At 41.4% G+C, this 20,954-nt stretch overlaps 2 protein-coding genes across 3 annotated transcripts in view; both read left to right on the forward strand.

Moving 5' to 3' along the window:
* The first annotated feature begins 413 nt into the window (after positions 1-413).
* On the forward strand, positions 414-8,827 carry ptgis (prostaglandin I2 (prostacyclin) synthase). The gene is made up of 10 exons (XM_049587224.1): positions 414-506; positions 958-1,081; positions 1,648-1,823; positions 1,920-2,066; positions 2,178-2,290; positions 2,406-2,587; positions 6,704-6,866; positions 7,180-7,361; positions 7,890-8,041; positions 8,587-8,827. Exons 1-10 carry the CDS (start codon positions 436-438, stop codon positions 8,744-8,746), a joined length of 1,470 nt encoding a protein of 489 aa, XP_049443181.1. The 5' UTR covers positions 414-435; the 3' UTR covers positions 8,747-8,827.
* A 2,164-nt stretch (positions 8,828-10,991) lies between these two features.
* The window catches only part of kcnb1 (potassium voltage-gated channel, Shab-related subfamily, member 1), a 54,588-nt gene continuing 44,625 nt past the window's right edge, over positions 10,992-20,954 (forward strand). Inside the window, exons 1-2 of one of the 2 annotated variants that reach the window (XM_049584280.1) lie at positions 10,992-11,141; positions 16,707-17,361. In XM_049584280.1, the coding sequence (XP_049440237.1) occupies positions 16,786-17,361 (576 nt within the window). In that variant the 5' untranslated portion in view covers positions 10,992-11,141; positions 16,707-16,785. Of the gene's footprint in view, positions 11,436-16,706; positions 17,362-20,954 lie in introns of both variants that reach the window. The other variant, XM_049584273.1, reaches the window with a different exon arrangement.

Below are 20,954 nucleotides of genomic sequence, written 5' to 3' on the forward strand. Positions count from 1 at the left end.
ACACCCTCCATGAAATATGCGTGCCCTGACATCACCCCCAACTAAATGAAACTTCAGTCCCCTTACCTTGATGATGTCACCGCTGTGTAATGCTCTCTCAGGTGGCTTTTCCATGCACAATACGAAGTATAAAGAAAGACTTTGTGCTGTCCTCTGGGTCGTGTTGTATGTAAACTAAATGTAAACTAAGCCACGCACAGCAGAAACAGTGACATTGTGAACAGTCTCAGCTTGTGTTATTTGCTCAGGACGTGGTGGTTTTTTGTGACACTGTATGCTGTGTGGTGTTGTGCAACACTTTCTGTCACAAGCCACGCCTTTCCACGCCTCTGGACAAGTGGTAGTTACACTTGAGCCGGGCTCTAAGATATAAGTGCCAGCAGCTATGGAATAACCTGACTGCTTGACAGGACACGTACCAGACTCTACAGAAACATGTTATGGACAATATTCTTACTGGTGAACGGGCTTCTTTTACTAGCTCTTCTTTACTCCACTCGGACAAGGTAAAGCCATTCATTAATATGTTGAATAGCAGATATTAACAGAAGTGAGTGTCGAGATTGTATTAGATCGTAGAAGTCTGCAAAATACTGCAAAGGCGTGTTTTGCATCTGTTATACTGTACAAGTACATTTATTTTAATCAAATAAATGAATGGACAGTAATAATTATAAGACAGTACCTCTGTATTCAAATATTTATATCTATTAAATGCAGATTTTCTGACTTAAGTTTCGTCTTTAAACAACAAAAGAGAACCAACTCTAAAAGAACTGTTCTTCTGGAGTAAGCTGTGGTCTCTGTGCTGCGTGGCTTCTCAACCACACAATAGAAAGCTCTTATGACATAGCTTCACGTTACATTCCAGACCTGTTGGTTAAGATAAATGAAAGCTAGATAAGCCAACTCTGTCACCTTGTTGTAACTCTTAACACGAGTCCTTGTACTTCACAGACAGAGAAATGAGCCACCTCTGGACAAAGGTTTTATTCCGTGGCTGGGACACGCTCTGGAGTTTGGAAAAGATGCTGCAAAGTTTTTGGCCCGGATGAAGGACAGACACGGGGATATCTTCACTGTGAGTTGTGATAAAGACTGTAGCTGTTGTGTAACTGAGGAAATGAGAGGCCATTTTGATACTGATAAAAAAATTTGACTTTCATATAGAGTTAAAATAGATGTAATGGTTTCAGGGGGAAAAAAGGGTCAGAGAAGTTTTTGCATATAGCAACAAGAAGTCTGCCAGCTTATCTGATGTGTGATTGGAAATGCAAATCAGGTTTTCACACGGCAGCAACAACTTACTCATTTTAAGAAGACTGCATTATGCATCTGTGGCGATGGCAATTTAATTACCAGTCCCCTGTAATGCTTTTAATCTGAATATATCTTAAATTAGTACAGCAAAGGCCACTGCAACCCATTATTTTTTCACTGTAGAACAAAATATTTTAATTAACAGGCCATTCTACATTGCTTCAAATCAAAAGACAAAAAATTAGGCCTTTTTTTTAGGGCAGAAAAGCTCAAATGTAAACTGTCCGAGCCATTATGTACCAAAAAAAACAATCAAAAAGCTTTTCTATGTGTCTGTATTTCTACCTTGCTTCCAATAAAAAGAGGGTTTAAACAATGTCCTTCCAGGTACGTGTTGCTGGTCATTATGTGACAGTGCTTTTGGACCCAAACTCATTCGATGCCGTGATGAATGACACCGTCTCCTTGGACTTCACCCGCAACAGAAACCAGCTCCTACAAAGGATCTTCAGTCTGCAGCTGCCGAGTGTCAAACCCACAGCAGAGAGGACATGGATGGAAGGGTAATGAACGCATCTTTTAAAGTGGACTCATAGAGATAATCTGCTTTAAATGAGTGTGTTGCAAGTCTCAGTATCTGTTTATTTTTTCTTCCTTAGGCATTTTCAGGGTTTCAGTCTCTCCAAGCTCAGCAGCTCCATGAACACTCACCTCCAGAACCTGCTGCTGAGTGACCAGAGAGGTTACAGCCCGTCAGAGTGGAGACAGGATGGACTCTTCAGCCTTTGTTACAGCCTACTCTTCAGGTAACACACTGCGATTTAACTCTAACTTATGCTGTAAATCAAAATGGTGTCACTGTTTACACTACAGGAAGAGACGTGAAGGAAGATTTTTAACTTTATTGCTGTATTCAGGGCCGGATATCTCACACTGTTTGAGAGGAGAGACAACGCCACTGCAGTCTACAATGAGTTTCGCAAATTTGACCATCTTCTCACCAAACTGGCTCGCTGTTCACTCAAGCGAGGTATGCTGCACAGTAGTGAATGAATATAAAATGATTTAACTTTTGATTTCCTGACTGACTTCATGTCTGTACAGCACGGTAAGGTGTGTGTGAATTTATGTTTGATCTTCAACAGGGGAAAGCGAAACAGCCACTTCATCCCGGGAGCGACTGTGGGAGCTGCTGTCTCCAAACTGGTTGAGCGGAGAGTCAGAGTCGAATTCCTGGCAGCGGAGCTACCACCACTTCCTACAGGAGGCGGGAGTGGATGCAGAAATGCAGAAAAGAGCTTTGCTCTTGCAGCTGTGGACCACACAGGTAAGAGCTGCTTTATTGTCTTTCTCTCTCCCACACAAACAAGTACAAGTGTCAAACATACTCAAGCTGCCAATACATATAAACTTTCCACACCCAGACTGCATGCTTGAATTCCACTGCATGGTGCTCAGCCTACAAACAATGCAAAGGTGAGCAGTGGATTCCTCTCAGCTAGTTATTCAGAACTGCGTGTCTCAGCCTGTAACTCTCACTGAAGTATTGCCAAGTATGGTTATGTGAATCAGTTTCCATGACACCTTATCTTGTTCGAGAGTTAGTAATAACACTTAAATACAGTGCGTAAGAGAACTGTCTTAGTCAGCTAAAGCTGCTTCCTGTGGTTTTTTTATATCTCAGTGAAACTACAGTTTCCTGTAACCTGTGTGTGTGTGGTTATAGAGGTTGTTTAAGTAGAATAAAACTCTGGTGCTCACACCTCACTAATCAGTAAATCGCATTGTCATATCTTAGCTATTTAGTCTTAAATGGCTACAGTGTACAAAGTTTCAGTTACTGCTATAATAATATCGACGCATGTAATAAGGCTCGTCATGACAATTAAGTATTCAATCATCCATGTTGGCAAAAATGATTTTATTTTTCACTTTTTAAATTTTCTTTTTATAAAGCCCAATATCACAAATCACAATTTGCCTCACAGGGCTTTACAGCATACGACTTTGCTCTGTCCTCCTCGTAGCAGATAAGGAAAAACTCCCCAAAAAAACACCTTTAACAGGGGAAAAAATGGTAGAAACCTCAGGAAGAGCAACTGAGGAGGGATCCCTCTTCCAGGACGGACAGACATGCAATAGATGTCATACAGAAATAAATTTCCAGTATTCCATATGACACAATGAGACATAAAGAGAGACAGAGACAGAGAGAGATGCAGGACAGACAGTAATGACAGTAGCTTACAACAACAGTAATGAAAGTAATAATATTACAATAATAATTACGACTATTGTGGTACAATAAGTTGAAAGTATGTAATAATATACAATAGTATACATACGTGACAATAATCATATGTGTATAATGACAGTAGAAGTATGACTATAATAACAGCAGCGGTAGGAGGCATCAGGCAAGACCATGGCACACCATCCAGGTGTAGCTGCGATACGAATTAACCTGCGAGACAGTGGAGCACAAAGGCTCCGGAGAAGAAGCCAAGTTAGTGACATGCAGTACGGCTGAGTTAGCAAGATGTAGTAACAGGACGTGAATGTTAGCACATGAAGAAGAACCAACTTTTCACAATCTAAGAGTGAGAGAGAAAGAGAGAAGGAGAGAAGGTGCCTGGTGTATTATAGGGGGGTCCTCCGGCAGACTAGGCCTAAGTCAGCCTAACTAGGGGCTGGTACAGGACAAGCCCGAGCCAGCCCTAACTATAAGCTTTATCAAAGAGGAAAGTCTTAAGTCTAGTCTTAAATGTGGAGACGGTGTCTGCCTCCCGGACCGTAACAGGAAGATGATTCCACAGGAGAGGAGCCTGATAGCTGAAGGCCCTGGCTCCCGTTCTACCTCTGGAGACTTGCCACGAGTAACCCTGCATTGTCAGAGCGCAGTGTTCTGGTGGGATAATATGGCACTATGAGCTCTCTAAGATATGACGGAGCTTGACCATTTAGAGCTTTATAGGCTAGGAGAAGGATCAAGGTCATGTCTTAAATTAAGCTGTCTTAATAGAAGGCCTGAAAAAGTCTGACATTGACTTAAATTCAGATTTGATTTTCAGTCACATTACCGTGAAAATTGGAGCGTTTAGAATCATTGGACAGACTGCAGTAAAAAAAAAAAATCCTGTGGTATTTCTCTGAATATTGCAACATCATTTTTTTGTGTTTACTTGGAAAGAGTACTTACAAATGTGTGTGTCTCTCTCTCTCACACGCGCACACACACACACACACACACACACGGCAGTATTAAAAAGGTCTTTAAAACTGTTCAATTTAATATGGTTATATCTGTAGACACCCTGGTATCGTATTATATTGCCTGTTGTATTTACAGCAGGAAACGAGTGTCACACAATCATTGATTGTTGATAAATAAATAAATGAATAAATTAAAAGAGAATAGAATAAAAGAGAAAAGAGAATATAAGAAAAATGTGCATGGAGTCATATTGTGTGACTCTTGTTTCTTTCTTCCTACACACCTGTTACGGAATGACTCACTGTACCCCAGTGCCAAATGCTTAGTAGTAAGTTCGGTGCAACTTTATTTAACAGAGCCAGAGAGTCTATGTTATGTGGTTTCATTTTATTTATTTCTATTTAGGATATTTTGATATATTTTTCACATTCCAATCCCAATGTCTGAATATTCTTAAGAACTAAATGTTCATTGCTCTTTGAAAAAGTGCACTTGAATTATTATGCCATTATATTGTCTTTAAATGACAATAATGTAGTTTATTGCAGTTATTTCTGGGACGATATATCATCCAACAAAAGTAGTTACTGTGACAGGCCTAGTGTGAACTCACCACCGTAGAAGCTCAGATCAACATGGTGTCATTGCTCTGTGCAACCAGGTGGGGGAGCTAGCAGGCTGTTTGCCAGTCCTTAAGCCTCCTGTTCTCGTATGCTACATTCTAGCTCTAATAGCTCCAGCCCTCTGTTAACCTACCAGTCTCACTGGATCAATGATTGCTCACCCGGCAACACCACAAGCGACGACGAACCTTTGCCACCCACCGCAGACTCTTTCTTGCTGGTTTGGGAAAGACTGTTATTCCTCCAGCATGTTTGTTTGTGCTTAATCATGTCTGCTGGGATATTCCAGCACACAGTCTCAGTCTGGGACGGAAACTGGAGCACCACTGCAGAGACTCGAGGCATTAGATGTGAGACCAGTGGGACGTGCCACAGTGAATGTGGCTTATACATGTATAACAGGCAGACTGAGGTATTTTAGAGTGCAGTGCGAGGATTTTCATTGAAGCCACCTACTGTACCACCTCGTCGTGAGTCCTGCACAAGCCGGTGGTTGCTGTTTCCATTTTTAAACAATCAATGTTATTGACTGAAACAAATATAGACTGTTATAGATTTATTAGTTAGGTGGTAGGTGGTGATTTAATGTGTTGAGGCATCTGTACACTCTCACCCCCGCACATGTATTTACATGTAAAAAGAAGTCCTGATCATATAGAGTCACTTTATTGTATATAAATCATTAGCTGCCATATTAGTTTAACTGAGTCTTATCTTTTCTCAGTATTCAGCAGCTAGTGACGTTATACCCTAAAGGAATAGTTTGACATTCTGGGGAATATGCTTATTCAAGATTTGCCAGGAGTTAGATGAAAAGATTGAAACCAGCCTCATGTTTATATGCAGCAGGAGCTAGCAGCTGGTTAGCTTAGCTTAGCACAAATACTGGAAACAAGGGGAAACAGCTAGCCTGGCTCTGTCCAAATGTAACAAAACCTGCCCACCAGCACCTCAAACTACATATTTAACGTACTGACATATGAGCATATTTCCAAAAATGCAGCATGATTCCTTTAAATATCCCCACCCCGCTCGTAACCACACTCCTATCATTATTTGAGGCAACACATCTGCTGATCTAAAGATCTAACAGGGCAGAAAGTCATCCTGATGCACCTTTAAGTCACTTTTGGGCATTTGCCCTGGCTGTCACTGAGACCTGACCTGAGATGTGCAGAAGTAAAAAGAACAGCTCCCCTAACCCGTAGCAATTACTGTCTGACATGCTCAGGTGTCTCTGCCTGAGAGGCTGACAGCACTGTCTACAAAGTGTGGACTGATTCACTGACTTCTCATATCATTCATATTCAGACAGCAGCATCACATCACTTTAGTTTAAGAAATATTTCCACTATATTCCCTCTTAAACTAAATAATTAATCAGAAGTATCTTTAGATTATGGTGTTGTCAAACGTATCAAGAATACTTGAATCAGTTTCAGTGCTCATTTTCCACAGTATCAATGCATCAAGAATCCCTTTATCGTGTCAACACTGCTGTATAATATGCATTGTATGTCCACATATATAAAATAAACACCAACTTTATACTAGAAGCTCGTATAAAGGACGTAGTTTGTGCTAACTTGGGTGTTTTTCCTTCCAGTGCAACGCAGGACCTGCTGCCTTTTGGCTCCTCGGCTACCTGCTCACTCACACTGAGGCCATGGAGGCTGTTAAATCAGAGATCAGAGGCCTTACTCCCCGGGACACTTCCCTACAGCATCCCCCCATCAACCTGCTGGGAGCACACAGAACACCTGTGCTCGGTATGTAACAGCTGCTAGCAGCCTTTTCCCTGACTCACTCCTATAACATGAGGTTAAGCCACTCCACTGAGGTGGAAACACGGGCTCATTTGACTTGTTGGAAATAACAAGATAAGTGCAGCGTACTGAAACAATGGCGACGGCAATAAAAGTTTGACCTTTGATTCAATTAAATTATGATTGTCTTTTTCATATATTCATATCCGTGCAAATGTTTGTACCTCTGCAAATTAAACCGGAGGGCACCGCTGATTTAACTCACGCTGACACCCCTCTGACATCATCCACTCTGCTTGTCCCTTCCATTCTGCAGATAGCGTTCTGAGCGAGACCCTACGGCTCACCGCCGCGGTAATGATCAGCAGGGAGGTGGTGCAGGACAAAATCCTGCACATGGACAATGGACAGGAGTACCACCTCAGACGAGGGGACAGAGTGTGTCTGTTCCCCTTCCTCAGCCCTCAAATGGACCCACAGATACACCCAGAACCACAGGTACTTTTGTGCACACTGAGACAGGCCACGATCAGAGCGTTAACAGCACAATACTGCAGATAAGCAAATGTATACCATATAATCATCAATTTACATACCGTGGCATACAGTTGCACGTTACACCGCAGCAACCCTACGCCTAACATTTTGGTTTGATATGGAGCCTCCACCGTTACGATACATATAGTTGTGTACCTTCATTGTGATATTTTTAATCCATATTACAGTGCACAAAGCAATCTCGAGGAGGCAGGATTAAGTAGCATGATTTAAATTACTGTCAGAATGCGTCCGTTGGGATGAGCTGCTAAATGCCTACAAATGAAACAAGTAGGAGTTGACTAGCAAGAGAGCGATATCAATTCCCAGTGTTCACTCTGTTTATCTGTCTTCAATGGTGAGAGGTGATAATTACATATCTTTAACGGGAGATGCGAGGCAGGAGACACAGGATCGAGCCCATTTGCATGATATTATAATGCACACATTTCATGCATTCATGTTTTTCTTCTTGTCTCTCCTCAACAGATTTTCAAGTATGATCGCTTTTTAAATGAAGACATGACAGTGAAGGATAAATTCTACAAAGACGGAAACAGGCTGAAGTACTACACCATGCCCTGGGGTGCAGGGAGAAACATCTGCGTTGGGAAGGAGTTTGCTGTTACAGTCATTAAACAGTGAGTATAAAAAAAATTAACTGCCTTTATTTATTTATTTATTTATTTTTTTTAGACATGTCTTTCCATGATGCCTGTTAAGTTTTGAAATGATGGATTCATGATCAAAGCATTTCCTGCAATTTCACCCTGATTACCAGGCCAGCAAAATCCATTTCCACATAACATTCCCTCTATTATCGTGTCAGTCCTGCTTTCATGTCCTCTATCATTATTAGCAACGAGCTGTAACAGAGTAATCGCTGATACTCTGTAATAAACTGTATAAAAAAAGGTTAAGGGTAATGGACAGTCTGTCGGGAGAGCTCATCTTTGTCAGACATCATATCGGCCGCGGGGGTTCAAGGTCAATGCTTGTAATCCACAACACACACAAAGGGAGAGCAGGCTAGTTAATGGCGATGTTTAGACTGGGAAGACTGGTTACTTAATGTGATTACCACATCATTTCTGTATTTAACTGAATGGGCAAAACCTTGATTTGCAAACATCAGTGAGCAGTATGTTGCTTGTTCTTAACTGCCTTCTTCCCCTTGTTTCTCCAGATTTGTGTTTCTGCTCTTGACCTATCTCGACCTGGAGTTGTGCGACCCAGACGCTAAACTGCCCCCAGTTAATCCCAATCGCTACGGCTTCGGGATGCTCCAGCCAGACGGAGATGTGCAGGTCCGGTACAGACTGAAGAGGACACGGCGACAAATGTGACTCCATGATTTAACTGTACATAACTGTAAAAATTGTTGATTGATGAATGCTTCTATTATATGTATTGTAGCTTTATTTATACTGTGTCATATTAACACAGTGCAGCAATAAATCATATTTAATTTGTTAGTAATATTTTCAATAAAAAGGAAAAACAAAGAAAACCTGGAACAATTCTCATTTTTTTTTATTTTTGCCTCCTCACTGAATATTCAGGCTTTAATGTCGCCCTTACGCAAAAACAGGATTAGCTTACTTTACTTGGATGTTTGACCTTCACTGTGCAGACTGATTCATGTGCAGTTTGACACTAGAAGACTTTTCACATTCATGTGTTGAAGGGGGGAAGTTTCTATGTGCTGACCTTAACACACTCTCGTTGTGTCTCTTACGCCCCCAGAATTGTCTCGATCCTTAGGTTGGGAACCACTGAACTAAATTCATTAGCTTGATGTAAGCCTCTTTACCCCATTTAGGGTCACAGGGCGTCCACTACTCACTCCTCTCTGAGCCTGGGCTTTTGCTTCCTGCAAACTTCAACTTTCTCCAAGTCTCCAAGCGTGGAATGTTCCCAGGTATTTTTTTAGGCCGACCCTGTTTCCTCTTCCTCTGTGGGTTCTAGTCAAGAGCTTATCCTGTGATGTTATCTGTGTCCTTTTTTAGGGAGTGACCTGTCCTTTTCCATTTCCTTCCTGGATTGTGATAGATATGCCTTCCTGATTGGTAATCCACAGTTTCTCATCCATGGTTTTAATGGGCTACTAAAGCTTTAGGATGTAGCATAGACATTTGTTGGTGAACACTTTTATGTTGCTTGTGAGTGCCTGGGTGGTTTTCCAAGTCTCAGAATCATAGAGTTTATGTTGGTGTTGAGGATACGTAACTTGGTGTTGTTGGAGAGCTGTTTTGATAAGCAGATCAGCTGTAGTATTGGACTAAATTATCAACCCAACCCAGTCATTAAAGGTCTAGTGTGTAGGATTTAGCAGCATCTAGTGGTGAGGTTGAAGAACTGAAACTTCTGCCATGTGCCAAGCATTCCGGACAACTACAGAAGCCAACGTGAAAACACCTGTGTTTGAGTTGTCCGAACCCAGGATGGAGGAGCCCTTCTATGTGGAGTTTCCATGTTCTCCCTGTGTCAGCGTGGGTACTCCAGCTTCCTCCCACAGTCCAAAGACATGCAGACTGTGTTAACTGGTGACTCTAAATTGCCTGTAGGTGTGAATGTGAGTAGTGTGAACGGTTGTCTGTCAGTACGTTTATATGCAGCTTCAGAAAATTGAATTATTGGCTTAGTCCGACCAGTGGACTTTCACCCACAAGAAGAAGGAGATGACGTAGCAGCAGTTCAGTAAATAACAGTGCAGTAACTCCCAGAAAAACAAACAAACAAACACCATGGTGACCAAGAAACAGAAGACGTATTTCTGGACGGACGAGGAAACTACATTCACGCTCCACCATCTTCATTCGTCTTTAGCTTCCTCTTCGGGTAAACCGGAACTGGTTCAATATGCACTATATTAAGAAGGACACAGCGTCAGAGTCAGATGCACTTGGTCAGAAATTCGATTTTCTCTTCTGCATGTATACTCAGACAAGACGAGAAGTCCGACTTGACTGACTGGCTGAGTTATGTGCTTAGCTTGACCACTGTGTGCATGTAAACGTACTGTGTGTCTATGTGTCAACCCTGCGATAGTCTGGCGACCTGTCCAGGATGTACCCCGCCTCTTGCCCAGCGTCAGCTGCAACCGGGATAAGTGGTTATGGAAAATGAATGAATGAACGTTTGTAACTGTTCTTGCTGGTTTTATTATGTTTTATATTTGTGTGTCATTCTTTTATTTTGTACAGCACTTTGGCCAACTGCAGTTGTTTTTAAATGTGCTATATGAATAAACTTGATTGGATTTGAAAGCAGGTACGGGTCCAAAATGGGCATCCTATCTGGGTAAACTCATCAGTGTTCGCAAATGTCATGAGGCTGATATGGAGTCTGTGGACAATCCAATAAAGGGCCCATTTTTCAGCCTATTTACTACCCCACATGGGGCCAGCATACAAATGTTGGCTGGGTACCTTCACCATATGAGGCAGCATTAAATTGTCTTGAATTCCATATTCCACATTTCTTTGGACATGTATAATCATTGATTCTGGCTCTTTGCCTTTAGACATATTTACCCCTCTTTATATGTTCACATTGTGCTCTCATCATCCAACAGTACACCCCGTCCTGAGCACAACATCAGTGCCTCCAAGTCTGCATCCAGGCGTCAAGGCGCGGTGCTGAAAGAGTTAATCAGATGTGGAAGAGAGCGCTGAGCTGCCATGGATCCACCTTCAGAGATCTGCGGCGCCTCCTCACACAGCTGACTGGGAAACACAGGTAGTCTGTCCGAATGGGCTCTCGGCGTATATACTTGTTGATCTCCGGGCGAAACGCTGGTGCGATATGCGGAGCAGGAAGCAGGCGGGTGGGCAGTAGATCGTGCTGAGGATCTCTCTGCCATGTCGGAGGCAGAGGAGGGGGAAATGGATTGGGTTAGACCCTGGCAATAGTAAACCAATAACGGCGTCTCCTTTTTTTTTTTTTTAAATGCTACTGCTTCATTTTCGGATTGATTGTTCACAGCGGTACGTGCTGCTTTGATTCAGTGCAGGATGACTCCAACTCACTACGGTATTTTTTTCAGCTTATTTTACATCTTTGGACTTTGAATCATATGTAAGCTATGAATTGTGATAGATCAACAGTGGCATATAGGACCACTCTGCATTTAAACTGCACCAATATGGAGCAGGCAGCCTGTGGGAAACAGAGACATGCTTAACGATGGAGGATTTGCATTCACAACATTGCAGTTGTAGATGATCAAACATCACCCTCAGCTTATTCTTAGCCTCAGTGTAGCTGCGCACAACAGCACAGTGTGTACACAGGGAGGGATGCTGTTTGTTTTAATGGCTGGTGTGATGCTAAATTATTGTACCGATGACTTGAGGAAAACAGGAGGGTGGAGGCTGCTTCAAATTCAAATCTTTTTACTGCTTCCCCGCAGCCTGTTACTGCACATCACCAAAGCATCTCCATCCTCGTCTTTACATGTCGTGTTGGTGTTTTTTTTGTTTCCTATGTGCTCTGTGATGCGTGTCGACGTGATGCTCAGGCATGATTGTGTTTTGTGAAGTGTTGGAAACTTTGTGTGACAGCGATCAATGATCAACATCTGCAGGCCCGAGGTGTTGCTGGGCTTCCACGCCTCCCATCATCATCATCACACACACACACACACACACACACACACACACACACACACACACAAACAGTGAACAGCGTGTATGTAATAAATGTGCAGCCTCGTCTCACAGTCATATATGGATGATGGGATGTTAGACACCGTTTGTCAGGAGGTGGTAGGCTTTATATTTTCTTCTCACAGACAGTCAGCCCCCCCACCCAAGGGAGCTCGCCGTGATTCAGGGAGTGAACAGCGCTTCCTGGTGTTTCAGCACCATTAGAGTGGACAGCGCTCACTTTGTACCACACTCATCACTGTGGTGTCCTGCGTCCCCACCCACAGCACTGCATGGGCGTCACACGAGCACGGATCAGCTGCAAGGAGATGACAAACTACAGCCAGTTATTAAAACAATATATTTTATTATTGATGTGAATATAATAAGTGTCCAAAAATAAGTCAGTGCAAGTTGGGTTTTTAAAGTTTTGGTGGTGGTATTCAACAAGGTGTTAGTCACAGTTCCCAAATATTTGCCTTCTTAGCCCCAAATAGAAATGAAAGATTCTGCAGACTGCTAACAAGTGTGAGTCATCTCAAGATCCCACATCTTGGGGTAAGTTTATTGTGGATTCAGGACGTCATTTTAAAAAAGAATTCAAAAAGGACAACACTACAGAAGATAAGTGAGATAAACACTTTATTTGGATAGTCCACCTCCAGTTGGTTGTACCATTTCAATATCTTATTATTCATTAGATTTATTAATTCAGCTGGTTTACTTTACTATGTAGATGTCTAACAGTCTGTACAGCACACCTTATGTGGGTGTGCTCATAAACTTCAGAATCACTTCAGAATCAGAATCAGAAATATTTTATTGATTCTAGAGGGGGAATTGTAATTTGTTACATTTGCTCCAATGTAAAAAAAAAAAAAAAAAAAGAAAGAAAGAAATAAAAGTAAATGTTAATATAAAGCAATAAAAAATATAAAATAAAACATAAATAAAATAAAATAAAATAAAATAAAAATAATTTATAAAAAGAATGTGAATTATGCTACAGTGTTTAACACTAGTACTTAAGATACAGAAATATTAAAAATAAAATATATATCATCACTGTGCTGAGGCGGTAAGTGTGAAATTGAACTACACTATACACATCAATAGAATAAACACGAATAGAATAAAGTGAACATAAGAAATATGTACAGTTTTGTGCATGATAAAGTCACACAGCTGAGTAATTGCACAGAATATTGTGGCAGTTGAATAACTGCTCCAAAAAGATACTTATGAATTATAAATTCACAGGGTGAATAAAGTCCAAATGCCAGACTACTGACTCAGAGCGGCTGACACTCTGAGGGAGGAGTTGTACAGGTTCATGGCCACAGGCAGGAATGACTTCCTGTGGCACTCTGGGGTGCATCTTGGGGGAATGAGTCTGAGAATACTTAAGTTGAACTTCAACTGTTCAATCAAGCTGTGCAGCATGGACTGAATGAATGGTTCAAGTTCAACTAAATTATCATAAGAATAGTGTAAAACTTAAATTAAAAGCCTAGTCCCAATTAAACACTCAGTCTCTTTGCCTGGGGTGGCTACACATTTTGACAAATAAACACCTGTCTCAATTAGAGGCCTGGTCTGGTTGCCAAGCAGTTAATTTTTTTATTGAAGTTCTTCAGATGTATAAAAGCAGGATGTTAGCTACCTAAAATTATGTGTCCATTCCCTGATCACCCAGTAAGTTATTCATATCCCTTTAGTCCGTAAGGGTCCTCGATCAGACCCAAAAAATCAACAGGGTTTTCCATAAAAATGAATCCAAGTTGTGAGTATTGTTTTAACAGGATAAAATGGTGCTGTGTCGGTATGCCGGGTGCAGTAATCCTCTGTCAAAGCTAGATCAAATGAATGATTCATAACTGATATATTATCTGAAGCCTAATTTTTACACAAGTAATATTCGTGCTGGTTTACATAAATATTTCGATTGTATTTCCTGATCTTTGCTGAGCAACAGTCTTGTGTGAAAGAAATTAAAGGCCCGCCCAAATATAGGCCTGTTGAGTTCAGTGATTGAAGCAAATAATAGCCTGGGCTACTAATTGAAGTTTTACTGTATATGGTGAATTGTCACATGTACTCTATAAGTAAACTTCTACAGACAAAGCAAAACAGTTGAATTGTTTTATCTCAACTAATAAGCTGTTGAACTGTCACAAAGACTCTGTAACTACCAGTAGGTGAACTATCCAAATAAATTGATACCATTAATTCAGTTTATATGTGCAAAATTCAGCTCCCCAGAAGCCCTTTAAACCAGCGACTATCACTTCTTTTCTACATGAAGCTGCAGCTCCATGTCAGTTTTCAGTCTGCGTGGGTAAAGTTTTTGAGAAAAAGTTTTGGGGAAATATATGTTCAGCAGACTCTCCGTCTCTCTCACTCAGTACCTGGTTTAGATGACGACAATTCAATATGAAGTCAGTCCTCATTTTTCTCCCCTTGTTAACTTCTAAGGCTGTGTGCATGAGTCATCTCAAGAGCCTCATCTGAGGGTAGATTTATTGTGCATTCAAAAAAGAATTTAAAAAAGGAGATAGTAGTGAAATATCCAAAGATAATAATGCAATTTATCTGTGTCTTATCTCTCTTCCCCTGGAGCCTTTTAGAACAGTTATTTTCACTTCTTGTCTCCAGGACCTGCAGCTCCTGCTGGTTTTCAGTGGTTTTTTAAACTTTTGGTGGGAAATTACATTCAGTTAGGTTTCTTTCCATAACTGTTTAGCTAATGACAGAACAATATTAAGTTAAAATGTTTCCTTTTTAAAAAAATATTTTTAGCTCCTAATAGGTGTGAGTCATTTGAAGAATCACAGTCTGAGGGTTTTCAGGCCATAATTTTCTAAACAACACTAATCAGTAGTGAAATATTATGAAAAAATATGTATAAAAATAGAAAAACATTCAAATAAGATAATACTGCAGGTGGAATGATAATAACAAGCTGGAGAAGGCAAACAAAATACCAGAATTTGAAAACACAGACCTCCTCCTGCAGCTCTCCCCTCTCTGTCCTTAACCCCTTCCACCAGGCCAGCATACGCTTCGTATAGTAACCTGTATGACTACACCTCATTTGTCTCAGTCATCGAGATTGTGATCTTGATTTTGTTATATAGCAGAAATTCTATGACAGTTACCATCCTGTGGTCTTAGCAAACCTTTGGGCCTGTTCAGCTCTTCGAGATGACACACTGTGATTTGAGGCTTTAGGTAGCTGCATAACTTGAACTAGCTGAAGCTGTGAGCTTTTGGCTGCGATTAGCAGGGGGCTAAACTGTAAGCAACATTTACTCTCCATCTCCTCAAACAACACGTTCCCACTCCGACCTCGTCACATATTGACATTTGGGCATGGACTTTCCACGTCCACATAGGACATGCAAGGTACCTCGGGTGGTTGTTTGCAGGCAGTTGTTGCCAGTGCTTGAATAGCAACTTTTTTTGCAGGACTCTCCGCCATTGAATCAGGCTTTCACCATCTGAAGGAAGGTGCACACTCGTCTGCATGTGTAGAGCAGCCAATAGGAACGCCTTCACTCTGAAGTGATCTGTCATTGACCAACGTCTCCCTTCATGGGCTACATTTTCTAAAGCCTGAAAACAGAGCCGAGAGCAGGTGCAGAAGTCTAGTGTTCTCTCAGACTACTTGAATTATAATATGTCAAAAGGTTATAATGGAATTTTCGTACAATGACACAAAAAACCAACTGCGTACCTCGGCTTTAAATGTCTTAAAGTGATAATCTATCTTTTATTTCACTGACCTTCGGATCTTTTAATGAGTGATTGTGAAATCCAATCTTCAGGATCCTGCAGTTACTGTCTTGCCAATATTCAGTCAGTCTAATCAGATGAAAACAGGTGGGACCAGGACAGAAAAACACTACTTGGAAGCAGTGGTTTTTGTTTGTGACTCTTCATCATGTGGACATGAACTGTTAGCAGTTCAACCAAAGTAATTCTGCCTTCTTGGATTGTTTTACTTGAAGGGTTTTAGAAGCCTGAAGCATCCAGTACTTTACAATATATTTAAAACATACAAGATACATACAAAGTTTTTTATATTGTAAGTGCTATATCGTAGGCGACTTGCTTACATTTATTGAAGACGTTTCGCCTCTCATCCAAGAAGCTTCTTCATTTCTAAATGACTGGTGCAGAGTTGCAGGCTATAAACCCTGTGTGGGTGGGAACCCTTGCAGAGTTGTAGGGGTCACGTGAGCTCTTAGTTTCAGAGTCGTTAAGGTCACAATGTGAGTCGTTGACCCACCTGGCCACCTTGTGAGTCGTTAGGGTCAGGTGGGACCAGGGGTGAATGGGTGTGAAGTCGTCTGGGGAGGGATCCCAAGACTGCATTGTAGGTGGGGGATAAGCAGTGTTGTAAGCCACCCCATCTGTTTAATGATGGTCGTTCCACCTTGACGTAGATGGCTTCTTGACGTACATGTCCTACTGATCCCAAATAGCTACTCCTGACCCCTGGGTTAGAAACCACTGTTCTAAACTACTCCTTGAGCCCAGGCCTACATCTTTTATCATCATGTTAGTTCACTCTGATGGTTGAGGTGTGGGCCTTGATATTTGAGGCTAATCCTAGGATACTAATGATTCCTTTTTTTTTTTTTGAATCCTTCAGATACAATAATGAAAGAAGACAGGACCAACCGTAGTCCATAGCCCTGGATGTTTGCCTGATTCCTCAACCTAAAGTCATCATGGAGAAATCCTTGGCAGAGTTAAATAAAGCTGGCTCCCACTCCACATCGTCGCTGCCACCCGAACCGGTGGACATCATTCGCAGCAAGTCATGTTTCCGCAGAGTCAGGCTGAATGTTGGGGGTCTCCCACATGAGGTCTTGTGGCGAACGTTAGACAGGTTACCACGAACACGTTTGGGAAAGTTACGAGACTGCAACACCCACGAATCTCTGATGGAAGTGTGTGACGACTACAACCTGGAGGAGAATGAGTACTTTTTTGACCGACATCCGGGGGCGTTCACGTCAATTCTGAACTTCTACCGCACGGGTAAGCTGCACATGATGGAAGAAATGTGCGCCCTGTCGTTCAGTCAAGAACTCGACTACTGGGGCATCGACGAGATCTACCTGGAGTCCTGCTGCCAGGCGAGGTACCACCAGAAAAAGGAGCAAATGAATGAGGAGCTCAAACGAGAGGCCGACAATATGAAGGACAGAGAAGGAGAAGAATTCGACAACACTTGCTGCGCTGAAAAACGAAAGAAACTTTGGGACCTCCTGGAAAAGCCCAGCTCATCTGTTGCAGCAAAGGTAACTACCATTGAATGTTGGGTGTGAGAGATCGGGGGGTGATTGGTTAGAATGATTGTCCAAAAGCATTCTGATGATCTGTACAGGCCTACACATACACAGTGACATCATCCTTTGTGCTTAGTGCAAATTAGCAAATGTTAGCATGCTAACATGCTAATGATGAACATTATATCTGCACGCATTAGCATGTTAGCCCTGTCATTGTGGGCATGTTAGCATTCTGACATTAGCATTTAGCTCAAAGCACCACTGTGCCTTAATGCATATAGTGTACATGGTTTTGAAGCCAATTTTTGTAGTGGTCAAACAGTGGAACTACACCCATCACAAGGCTTTTTCCCACTGACTTCCACAGTGAAAGACAAACACATTTTTTTGAGTGTCACAACCCCTGCAAAATGGCTCGTTTCATGATCAGAATTTGATCTATTCATCCTGATAATATTTCAGTAGTCCAGAGGACTTGAGGGCACATGGACGTTGGAGGTCTCTAGTGCCCCTGCTCTATAGGCCACAGATAGGTGGAGGCAGTGCTGATTATCAGGGTATTTTTTTAATGTGATAATTTAATTTTTTTGGCTTTGTGCACCACTGAGCAACTTTTATACGAATGAACGGGGCCCCGCCCCCGATGTTGTATCCTGTTCTCTTTATACATCCATGCTAAACACAGCCTCACAGACATGCTAGCATACATGCAGACAGTAAATTAGGGCTGGGTGATATGGAGAAAATCAAACACTTCATTTATTCATTTATTTAAAAAAAGGAACAGTGTGCATTAATCACCATTTTAACAAATGTAAAAGCACCCGAATTAGCTGAAAGGCTAGTTTTCATCGAACATATCTTTGGGTGTCAACAAGCCATTTCTTGGCATTAAACTTAAATGAGTGATATGATGGAGACTCTCTAATTGTTTGTGGTGCTGAATTCCACTAATGCCATGGCCCATGGAAAAAAACGGCCTGGCTGAATGCAGTTTTTCTTATAATATATTTGACCAAATACCACAGTATCGATATTGTAGGGTTGACTACACAATGATATTTTTGATGAGTAATCATCAGTAATGTGGATATCATGACAAAATGGGTAAAGACAATTAACAGAACAGTTACAACAGTCTGTTTAGTTCAGAAAATTACATCACTTTGCTGTAATGCAGCTTTTCAAACCAAGAAAAGACAACACTGATGATATTATGATATCCAAAATCTAAGACAATATCTAGTCTCATATCACAATATTGGTATATTATCAATATTGCGCAGCCCCACTCTAAATGTTGATTTATAGCGCGTCACAGTTCAACATATTGAACTGCCTTTGGACGTTTGTGGCATTTTGAAATGCAGTAACATGGGATGTTTTTAGTTTTTTGAACACTGGATCTTTATTGCACAAGAGCACAACCCCCATGAAACTGCGCACTGCTGAGTTTTTAGTGTGAGTAACATAAGCAGCTGGACATAGATACTTCCTGTTACTTCCTGACGAACACAAAATAAGAAAACAGAGGTTTTGCAATCCTGTGTTTTCAACCCTGTTATACGAACGCATTTTAAAAAACATTTACAGTTGCATAAAAATGAGTCAATTAGGACACCTTCATGTGTTGTACTTTGGTGTTTACTCATGTTTTGATTGTTGCAAGGTTGGAGCACAAAGTAAAAAGTGGAAATTACAGAAGAAGAAAAAAGCTGGCGGATGTGATTTATCAGTGTGGGATGTGTGCTCTATTATCTGCCATTATCGTTCAAGAACTAGAAAAACATGTCTTAGTCTCGCAGTAAAAGCAACTCTCTGGTTGCATCGCTATTAACCATCTTTAAAGCATGACACAAGGCTCATTATCTGCATCTCCTGTAATGCTCTTATTACCAAACTTGTGACAAAAGTCGGCTGTGACATCATTAACTCGCTTTTGAAAAATTGTGGGTTGTGTCTATCTGTTCGTCACTGCAGAGCCATCATATGCACACTCGCAAAAAATCTTCAGACACACAGATGTACAAATGCACAAGCATCCAGACTTTCACACATGCATGCTTACACTTCCTGTGACCTTGTGCACCGGCCATACACCGATAAATCATTTAGATATCACCAAGCTGCCCTCCCTTACAACAAAAATACATAGAAGTCGTTTCTTTTGACTGTCCCCTGTATTCTGTATATTTGTAACCACCCCACCCTGTATCATCCTGAGCCAATTGAATTTGAGATATTCTGCAGAAGGCCAATATTGAATTATATCTTTGTGCACATAAACAAGGAGTCAGAAATGATTTAGGACTGTTTGAATCATTCAGATTAATCAATGCTTTGGGAGGAGCATTTTTTTGATCAATAGAGGATCTCATTATCAAGCACATTTCAATAAACAACCACAGCAAGATATAAATGTTAGAAACCCAGAAAAGGTTAGATGTGAATGTTGTGTTTAAAAAAGCACTTAAAAAAGCAGTCAGACTATTATATAACAGCCAAAAAATTAAATCCCAAGTGGTTGTGTGTTAATATTTGGCTGAATGAGCATATAACCCTGCGTTTTGTGTGAAAATTCTTGTGCTGAAAGCCCCTTGTCATAATTAGATGTTGAAGTTCTCACCCTACTGCGCAGTATTTCCTTATCTGAAAGCCATACCTGATGGTGCTGACTTCTATCAGGTGTGTTCACCTTAAATCAATGCAAAAAGACAGAGTTGGCCCTCAGCAGGCCTCTCAGACAGCCACACCTGCAACCGCAACCTGGGAGACCACAGCAGTGTTAAACATGAGCAGCCTTTGATCACACTCCTCTAGGTTGGATCAGCAGGATCAAAGAGGATGCTGTCTGTCTCTCACACTGTTTTTAAATGGAGCAGAGTGCCTTGTTGGGAAAATGTATAGGAAATGAAACTATTAGCAGTTTGTGCTGGTTGATGCTCTGCGGTGGGGATTGATGAGAACTGTTAGCGCTGCCCCACAAACAGACTGAGATGAGTGCTGCGAGTCTGTCAGTGAAACGCTTTCTTCATAGGAATCAAAGGGATGTAAAATCAATGTTTATTGTGTTAGAGCTAAGAAAGTGCTGGAGCCTACAAAAAGGAGATGACCACTCTGAGCCGACCATACGCTGCTGTCTCCATTATTGCACCCTGATATCTGTGATTTATCAAAACATCACTGGAGAACAATTTTGAAGTGCTTAACCAAGATGTGTGCTGTTCCCTTTGAATAATGACACAGCAAAGTGCTTGAGCATATTGTTTCCTGCAAATATACAGCTCTCAATAACCACCAATTGATGAGTGGGTGCAGTGCCAGCCCGGTCGCATCGAGAAAAAGTTAGTGTTGTTTGTTTCTGCAAACCACAAATACATTACATTTGTGTGTTTTATGCATATCCCATCAATGTTTCTAAAGTGACGTATACTGTATGAGCTGACATTGTCATCGGGGGGTGGAGCAGATGGTGGATGGGGTGCAGTGGCCAAACTGCAGACCAATGCAGACCACTGTTCGAGGCTAACAAACAGCAAAACCAGTTGTGATTTAGCGAGTCATTGCTGTTTTTACAGCGGCTTTTTAGGCACCAAATGTTA

Source organism: Epinephelus fuscoguttatus, linkage group LG1 (assembly GCF_011397635.1).
Source record: "Epinephelus fuscoguttatus linkage group LG1, E.fuscoguttatus.final_Chr_v1".
NCBI classification, from domain to species: domain Eukaryota; kingdom Metazoa; phylum Chordata; class Actinopteri; order Perciformes; family Serranidae; genus Epinephelus; species Epinephelus fuscoguttatus.

Excerpts from the sequence above, each read along its gene's own strand:
- ptgis (XM_049587224.1), top strand. The coding sequence starts at position 436 with ATGTTATGGACAATATTCTTACTGGTGAACGGGCTTCTTTTACTAGCT. Across the intron at positions 2,067-2,177 it reads TGTTACAGCCTACTCTTCAG|GGCCGGATATCTCACACTGT; the intron begins GTAACACACTGC and ends TGCTGTATTCAG. Across the intron at positions 6,867-7,179 it reads ACACAGAACACCTGTGCTCG|ATAGCGTTCTGAGCGAGACC; the intron begins GTATGTAACAGC and ends TCCATTCTGCAG.